Source organism: Oratosquilla oratoria, chromosome 7, assembly GCF_046742065.1.
Source record: "Oratosquilla oratoria isolate Oo_2021 chromosome 7, ASM4674206v1, whole genome shotgun sequence".
NCBI lineage: Eukaryota > Metazoa > Arthropoda > Malacostraca > Stomatopoda > Squillidae > Oratosquilla > Oratosquilla oratoria.
The window spans coordinates 9,047,311-9,056,666 of NC_134783.1; the positions used below are offsets into that span (position 1 = coordinate 9,047,311).

Consider the following 9,356-nt stretch of genomic DNA (forward strand, 5'->3'; position numbering starts at 1 on the left):
CTATTACTATTATTATTATTATTATTACTATCACTATTATTATTATCATTATTACTACTATCATCACTTTCAATGTTATCGTTATGTATCCTTAACTGGTGCTGAAAGGATACATTTTACAGAAGTCGGGATGGTTAATCCAAACTCGTAGTAAGTTCCTTTCCTTTATTCAAAGGATTCACTTGTTTCACCATACACTGAAATTGACTACATGTCTTTTCTATTTTATACAGTTAATTGTCTCTATCACTAGCCTTTTGCACAATACCTGTCATCGCACCAACTGGTCGTCCTCCCCGGTGCGTCTCAGTTTCGTTCGGCGGAAACGCTAGATATGCAAAATTTCCAGGTGCTAGCAATTGTACTTACACTGTTTTCAATGGGAGTATTCGGCCTCCCACAACCAATATTCTCATACTTAATTACTAATTACATCCCATTTATTTATTATATAATATTTCCAAGGGGAAAAAGCTCGTTGTTATTGGGTTGTTCTGTAATGTTATGAGTTGGTGGTCGACTGCACTTATAAGTGTGCGTTCGTGTGTGTGTGTGTGTTGCCTGGCTGTCGCGATGCTAGAGATTGCTTGGGTCAGCGAGATGTGTGTTGCATTGGACCTCGTGATGCTCAGCTCAGCAATCTCGAGACAGGAAACAGTGTGAGGTTGGGGTGGTTGGGTGAGGATGTAAATGGGTCATATGACTGGGTGTATGCTCACGTATATATGGGACGTATATATATCGCTCTCCCCCTGGGGTTAGATGGCTCCCGGCACCTAGGTTACATGGTTTACAAAAGTATTCATGTGGGTAATACATCGAGAAAAGGTTCAGAGACACAAAATCCTGTGGGATTAAATGTGAAGATGGGGGGGGGGGTGTTGTTGAAGTGAATCTGAGGTCCCAAGGGGGATCATGAACTGTAATTAAGGGTAGCGATGTTGTGTCTCAGAAGTGTAACGTTGTGTCTCACCAGATTACATGTTATATTAAATATCATATGAAAGGTTTCACTATATATTTGATAATACTGTTGAAATCACTTTCTAAATGTTATGGCGTTCATGTGTTTAACACTATCACTGTAGGGAGTGTCATTTTCTAAACACTGTTCTATGGTCAGTTTGGTGTGTCACATCGCACTTGTTTTACTTCATAGTATGTATATAGTTTCTCGTAAGAATTATTATGTTATTTAAGATATTGGGTGAGACACAAGAATAAACTTAATCTAGGTTTACAGTAAATCGGGAATGGGGGTTGAAGGGTTTTGGAAGTTTTTACTTCGTGCAACAGAATTTGGTCAATATTACCAGTATAAAGAGAATGATTAAGAGTGAAAGGGCTGTGGAGGTATATGGTAGTACCTTGTAGTGTAGGTCAAGTGAGTCCATGTCAAGAGTAGTCGATTTATTCAGTAGGTGTACCATGTCTATATTACTTGGGAGGATGATATCGGGGATCTTAGGTAGGGGAGGGAGTATCAGTTGGGTTATGGGACCTAGGTCTTGGGTCAAGTTAAGGGTACCTTGGTCGTGGAGTTTGTTGGGGAGTAGCATTGAGTCCATCATGTAGGTGTGGCAAGTGTCTGGCAGAGTGATGGAGCCGTTTATCTTATGATGGGTGGGTGGTTTGCATAAGCACATGACAGATACTAAGGTTGGGTGGGGGAGATATATGAAGTGCTTATGTCCTACATGGGTATGGTGAAATTGGTTGTTGTCTGAGAAACGAAAGTCACACGTTTCGGAAGAGTTTACTCTGTCGGTTGTGAGTTCCGAGAGGCAGGGTTGGGATTTGGTTAGTTGGAAGTGGAAAGGATAGGCTGGACAGATATGGAAGTTGGGTCGTGCTATCTTGCAGGTCGCCATGGTTTCCGGTGAGGTCAGTGTTAACCACTGACCGTCGTGTGATTTTAAGATGGTGGAGGTTGGTAGGTTGAGAGTCATAGTGCGGTTTTGGTAAGGGTAGGGGAAAGGGTAAATTTCCCAAAGGGAGAATCTCTTGATTGGGTCCATAGGGATGTGGATGAGGATGAATTGTTGAAAGATAGTTGATGACAAGATGGGGTAATAATGCTGTATTTCATGTTTGGAAAAGAAGGGGGTAAGTTGTAGTGTATTGTGGGCTCGTCGTAGTGTTTGACTAAGCTGGGTTGGGGTGATCATTTGGAAGTCGACTACTCCTGCGTGGGCGTTCCAAATATCTCTTTGGATGAGATTGGAATGTTCTAGGAGACTGTCTAGTTCTTTGTCCAGTTCCTTCAGGTGATGAAGGAAAAAGAGGGCATTTTGGGAATTGGTGATCTGCGATAACTGAGAGTTTGTGAACTGTGCAAGGTCATTGAATTTGTCAATTACTGAATTTACAGAGTCAGCGAGGAGATCTATGTTCTTGGAGTTTAAATCTATGAGTTTCCCTTGTTGGTGTAGTACTCTTGTTATTTTCCCTATGTGTGAATGAATGGTTTGAATGTCTTGTTCAGTAGCAGTTCCGAATAGGGATTTGGAAATTATCCCCATAAAGTCGAAAAGTCCTCTTTTTGTTCTACTGGTCGTTGTGGTGTCATCGTCTGGGTCTGGGAGGTGGTATATTGTGTATCTGATTTTGTTTAGTTTTTCTTGTAACGCGTTGACGTTGTGGTATAGTGTCAATGAGGTTTGATAGTTTTTATGAGTGTCATTGGGTACTTGCCTTCCAATTAGTTTTTCCACATCTATTAGGTCCTTTTGTAATTTTGTAATGGGATCTAACAATGTGTTGGGAGAGATGCGGAGCTTAATCATTATGGAATCTTCAACGCATGCGGCGGTGCCGTGTTTGTTCACTATAGCGCCAGGCAGGAGCCTTGGTACGGAGAGGGTGAGGTGGACGAGGATGGGGAGTGCCAGGAGGAGTTTCATCTGTGGAAGAAGGGTAATGCCTTAGTGACTGAGGATTTGTGTATCTGGCTCTCGCTAAGGTTATGGTGGTCGGAAGGAAGTAGAGAAGTTTCAATAGATATGCGGAAAGGAGTTCTTATTGGAAATGGGCCATTTTAACCTCCACTGATAGATACATGACGTCCTGCATCTTCAGGGGCGAGAGCTAGAGTGCATGTTTAGTTGCGTCGACGCAGGGTCATGGGATGAGACTTGCGTTTGGGTGAGTTATGTGTGGTCGTGGTAGGTGGGTTGTTGATGGGAAGTGGGATTGGGTCGAGGTTGAGTTTGACCTTTCTCAGCTTCTCTCCATGTATGGTCGCGGTTGTGTGATCGGAAGGATCTGTTAGTAGAAAAACATTGTTAGGGAGTGAGCTTGTGACTGTGAAGGGACCTAAGAACTTGGGTCTGAGTTTGTTAGTCCTGGTTGAGTCTTTGACCATGACAGTGTCACCAAGCGTTATGTCAAGTGGAATTGAGCGTTTGTGTTGTTTTGTCTTTGTCTTTTCCTGGGCTTCTTTCAAGTTTGTTCTAACTTGTTTGTAAATGGTTTGCATACCTCTTTTGATGCAGTGTGTGAGGTTATCTAGGTTGTATAAGGGTGGGGGTGGTTGGTTGAATATTTGGTAGGGTAGGCGCATTGGTTGGCCAAAAATGATCTCATGTGGGGACATCTTTGTTGCGAAATTGACTGTGCTATTGATACTGGCTTGTACCTGTGGTAGCCAATCTTCCCAACTGTCCATGAGGTCGTTGACCAAGGGTCTGAGAATCTCTAGGACCTTGCGATTTGTTCGCTCAGTCAGACCATTTCCCTGTGGGTGGTATGCAGTGGCAAATGTTTGGTCAATGTTGTACAGATGTGCTATTTCGCGCATCACCTGATTTTTAAATTCTGAGCCATTGTCAGATAACATTGTGTGTGGTATGTTGTATCTACAAAAGATATTGTTAACTAGGGCTTTGGCTACAGTCTCTGCTGTTTTGTCTTGGAGTGGTATTAAGATTGTGTATTTAGAGAAATATTCTACTGCTGTGAGTACATAGTTGGAACCTTGATGGCTCGTTGGCATTTTCAGTAGGTCAATGCCAAGTGTTTCCCATGGCTCAGCAGGGAGTGGGATGTCTTTTATGTTGATTTCTTTCGGGTCAGGGCCTCTGAATTGGTTACAAGTTATACAAGAATCTATGTGTGTGGTTATATCTCTTTTCATGTTAGGCCAGTAATATGTGTGCCTAGCAGTGTTTAGTGTCTTATCTCTGCCCGAGTGGCCTCCCATTGCACTGTCGTGCAATATGTGTAGGACCTTGGGGACTAAGGCTCTGGGGATAACAGTAACCTCTCTTGTGTTAATGGTTCTCCTTATGACTCCGTCGACCAGTTTGAGTTCCTCAATAGGGACAGGTGGTCGGGAGTGTAAGGGGGTTTGTGAAAGGAGATGCTGTTTTATTGGGGACCATATAGGGTCTCTTCCAGTTTCCTCTGTGAGTTCTTGCATAGGTATGCATGTGGTTTGGGTTATGGGGGTGATGTAGGTTTGTCTGCTCAGGCTATCTGCCACTACGTTAGCTTTCCCAGCTAAGTATACGATCTTGGGATCGTAATCAAGGAGAGTTGCTTTCCATCTAGCAACTCTCCCATGTAAGTCTTTGGAGTTAAAAAGATAGACTAGGGGTTGGTGGTCTGTTAGTATGGTAATCTTGTAGCCTAAAATGAGGTATTTGAAATGTTTAAGTGCCCAAACTATAGCTAACCCTTCTTTGTGAGTAGTAGAATAGTTACTCTCAGCCTTATTAAGGACTCTACTTGCGTAGGCTATGGGGTGCTCTTTGCCATTGTCATCTTTCTGTTGTAGGACTGCACCTATTCCTTTAGAGGAGGCGTCTGTGTAAAGAAAGAATTCTTTCTTCATGTCAGGGAAGGCTAGTACAGGGGCTGTGGTCAGAGATTGTTTCAGTGTGTCGAAACTTTGTTGTTCTGTTTCTGACCATTGAAATGGTTCGCCTTTCCTTGTGAATTTGGTCAGAGGGGAAGCTATGTGTGCAAAATTGTGAATAAAGTGTCTGTAGTATGAGGCTAGCCCTATGAAACTTCGTGTTTCATTTGTGTTTCTGGGGATTGGGAAGCTGTTTATGGCATCTATTTTGTCTGTGTTTGTATGGATCCCCTTTGCATTCACTTTATGGCCTAGGAAGGTGAGTTCCTTCATGAGGAATCTACATTTCTTTAATTGAATCTTTAACCCCGTATGTTTGAGACGTTTGATGACAATCTCTAAAGTGTTAAGGTGGTCTCTTTCTGTGGGACTATATATAATGAGGTCGTCTAAATAGACGAATAATGAGACTCCTATCATGTCACTGAATATGCGGGTCATCAACCGTTGTTGGGTTGAGGGGGCGTTTTTAAGGCCAAAGGGCATACGTTGAAAATGAAAGTGTCCTTTGTCAGTGGAGAATGCAGTTATGGGTTTAGATTCTTCAGATAATTCCACTTGCCAGAAGGCAGACTTAAGGTCGATAGTGGAAAAAACTGTGTTATTGTTCCCTATTGATTGGAGGACGTCCTGCATGGCAGGTAGTGGGTGGGGGTCAGATTGAGTGAGGTGGTTGACTTTCCTAAAGTCCACCACAGGGCGTAAGGTTCCGTCTTTCTTAGGGACCAAAAAGAGGGGACTGTTCCATGGGGAGTCTGAATGGGAAATTACGCCTTGGTGTAACATCTCTTGTACATTGCTATTGACTTGGGATTTCCTACTGTGAGGAATGCGGTAAGCGGGGGTGTATGAAGGGGGAGTGTTAGGGGGAATTTGGATGTGATGTTTGATTATATCACATTTGCCTAGTGGTTCACCTTCTAAGGCGACAGCTGATCTATTCCTCTGTAGTAGAGCTAATAGCTCGTTATGAATTTCTCCGTCAGCTGATGTTATGATTTGGTCTGGATTGATAGGGGTGAGGGGTTGTGTTGGTCTTACTGGGTTGATGTGTTGAGGGAGTGGTTCCTGGATAGGGGAATTATGGAGGTGGACTGCGCAAATGTTAGTATTCTTCTTGATTTTACGGTGTTGGTCTGAAAGATTTGTTAACATAGCTAGGGTGTGTTTATTTTCTGATACTATATCCCAGGAGGACTCCAAGGTTATGTTATTTATTCTTGACGTATCTGGGTCAATTATGACATCCTGAAGTTCTATTGCTCCGGGTATGTATAGTGGAACTGTTATTGAATGTCTAGGGGGTATGATGACTGTTAGACATCAATGCCTTTGAGGTGACATAAGGGGGTGGTCGGAAGGAATAGTTGTTAGTTGGAATTGGAGTATTTGAGGAAGGGAGACATGAGAGAGGTTGTGTGTCTGAGTCGGGTGTCTCAGTGACAGTTGGCTCATCATTCACATCTGAGAAGGAGATGTTATTTTTGTCTAGGTCTATAATAGTTTTCCATGTCCTCAATGATTTTAATCCTATTATACCTTGTTGATCGAGACTCCATTCGTCAGCTATGTGGAAAGGTGTGAAACCTACTTGTAAGTTATTGACTTCTATGTTTAAGTCTATGGTGTCGTGTAGAGAAATGGTGCTCCCTTCTATTAGGAGTCCTTCCATATTGGAAAATTGAATTTGGGGTGGGTCATTTAATGCTTCATAGAGAGCTCTTGGGATGATGTTCAGGTTTGTTCCTGTATCAACCATCATGTCAACTGTGAGTTGATCTAAACTCACTTTTAGGGTGACGTAGTTGTGTTGTGTATGAGATATTCCTATGGTGGTTTGGTGCGTGAGGCTGGTACACGTTCCCCCAATCGGTGTTGAGTTGTGCGTGTTGTGTGGGAGGGAGCTGTTTGTCGAGGGGTGGTGAATGGTTGGTTAGTTCTCTGATGAGGTTGTGGTTGTGATTTCTGTAGGTAACACTCCTCGTTGGAGTGAGTTGTTGTTTTGTGTAGGCTGCAGTATTTGTTTGGATTTGTTGGTGTAGGTAGGAGTGGGTGTTTAAAGGGGGGTGGAACTTGTTTGTTTTGATTCTGAACTTGACACTGAGCATTCGTATGCGAGGTAGTAGCATGCACTGAGCAAGGGATGGGGTGGCGTGGTGCCTGTGTTTGTATTTGTTGTTTTTGTATGCAGTCTCTAGTGTTGTGGCTGGATGATGAATGGTAGGAGCACCATTTAGAAGATTGTGTTTGGTTGGTGGGAAGGGGCTGCTGTGAGTGAAGGCTATTTAGTCTGGGGAGCACGTGGCCGGAGTCTAAAGATACATTGCAAGCATTGATGATGTCTAAGATATAGGTATAAGCTAGAGGGTTTCTAGTGTTTAGTTCCCTTTTGGAGGCTTCCTTTAAACACTTTGGAGGGAGTTGGGAGAGATAGAAACCTATCTCAAAGAATGTTAGTAAGTTTTTTGTGGTCATGACATTTTGACCAAATTGGTCAGTGTGGGTCCAAGGAGAGTTATTCTCCAGGTCCTCTCTGACTTCTTTAATTCCGTTTGCTACGAAATCCATAATGTTCGTAACGGAATGTGGTTGGACTCTAGTGTTATTCAGGAAAGTGAGAAGGAAGGAGATATTGTTAGCTTGTTTGTTGTGAAAGACATTAAGAAGGTGGTGTTTATATTCCTGATATGTGATTCCACATGCAACTAAACTGTCTAGCATCCTTGCCTTTGAACGGCAAATGTCAGATGGGTCTATTTTCTGACGGCACAAATTTATTTTATCTGTGTCAGAGTAGTGTTTGTTTTTTGAGAAAAACAGGTCACATGCTGTCAAGAAGTCATTTATGGATAATCCACTGTTTTGGGAAAAGGTTGGGATTTCTGTGAGGGGGGTTATGGTTTGATAGTTGTTAATTATTGTTGGTTGAGGTTGTGGGTAAGGATAATATTGTGGGTTTGGAGGAAGGTTAGGTGGTGGTTGGTGGTATGGTGTGGAGGTGGCTTGACCAGATGGGGTATGGGGAGAAGGAAAGGGGAAGTTTTGGTACTGTGGCTGAATGGGAGGGGGGTTATTGTGTGTTGGGATATGGGGGTTGGACTGATTATGGTTTATAGGAGGTGTAGTTTGCATACTTAGCTGGATGGGAGGGGGGTTATTGTGTGTTGGGATATGGGGGTTGGACTGATTATGGTTTATAGGAGGTGTAGTTTGCATATTTGGCTGGATGGGAGGAATGGGTGGTTGTAGTTGTGAGGGGTGAAAGGGGTCTATTTGAGGGGGTTGGTTAAAAAAGGCTAAGATATCATTCTCATAAAGAGGGATTGTAGGGGTACCTGCCGTGGGAGCAGCTTTGTCCGAGAGATGTGAGTGTTCATATTCTAACTGTTGGATGGCTATGTCAATCCGTGGATTTATTTGATGAGGGTCTGGATTGTCTTTTTCTATTTTTGAGTTGCTTGATGGGTTTTCCTCTTGAGATTTAGAGAGGATGGTTTCTAGCGCTTTTTTTAATTTGCTTCTCGTCCCTGTGGCCATGTTAGTGGTAACTAGCGAGGCATGTATTACTTAATAATTAGGTGAGATGGGTGGTCTAGTTTAAAATAGTTAAGTTAGAAATAATTGGTATACAGTAACTAAGGGGGAATATGTTATGCTTGGCTTTGTCAACGGTTATTAGGTATAATGGGATTACATATGTAAAATCATAAAAATATGTATATACATATAATAAAATTAAAATGTGGAAATAATATGATAATATGTTTATAATAGTAAGGAGTTAAATATCTGGTAATGATAATATAATATTAATAACTATATATATATAGTTGATTATGGAATGTAGGTTACATTGATAAAAATGTTTAAGTAGAAAACAGAATTACTTGACTGAAGGAATGCATATGCATATGATAATAAGTAAAAGTGAAATATAGGAAAGGTTATTGTATATAATAATATATATAAGGTGCAAGGAGGCCAACACTGCAGATAGTAAGGTTGTTGATAAGGAATACTTGAAACTTTCCGACCGTAACTGGCGTGGATACTCTGCCGAGGTGGGCTGTTTCTTTCCGTAGAGTTGGTTGTAGTTACGCGTTTAGGACGACGTAAGTTTTCAATAAAAATAGGGTACTGGGAAGAGATCAGCGGTGTGTGTGGAATTATCTCTAGATGAGGGGAGTGCCTCGTTGATGTTCTCGTAAAAACAAAGGAGAAAGGCAGTATCAGAGGGGGGGATGGATGGGTTGGTTAATACTGGTATTGATAATATCAAGTATTTTGAAAGGTTGGTGTTTAGTTTACCTTTGTTAGAGGCGGGTAGATGATGTGGAGTCGGTGACGATAACCTTCGTATTGTGCAAGGTGTGATATTTGCTTGTAGGGCGGTTAGGACTTATTGTTCTTGGTAGGGAATATCTTGTAGAAGTTGGCTGCCACCAGGTGGTGAGAAATGTAATTTTCACCACCGATACTAGACTGCGAAGTTTGGAGT

The 9,356-nt window shown here is 42.2% G+C and overlaps 1 protein-coding gene across 1 annotated transcript in view; it reads right to left on the reverse strand.

Annotated features, from left to right (window-relative positions):
• Positions 1 to 233: 233 nt before the first annotated feature.
• LOC143026734 (uncharacterized) overlaps positions 234 to 9,356 on the reverse strand; it is a 9,851-nt gene continuing 728 nt past the window's right edge. Inside the window, exons 1-3 of the mRNA XM_076187504.1 lie at positions 9,167 to 9,356; positions 1,529 to 2,903; positions 234 to 328 (exon numbers count right to left, since the gene is read on the reverse strand). The exon at positions 9,167 to 9,356 is cut by the window's right edge and continues 728 nt beyond it. Coding sequence (XP_076043619.1) covers positions 234 to 328; positions 1,529 to 2,903 — 1,470 coding nt within the window. The 5' untranslated portion in view covers positions 9,167 to 9,356. The remainder of the gene's footprint in view (positions 329 to 1,528; positions 2,904 to 9,166) is intronic.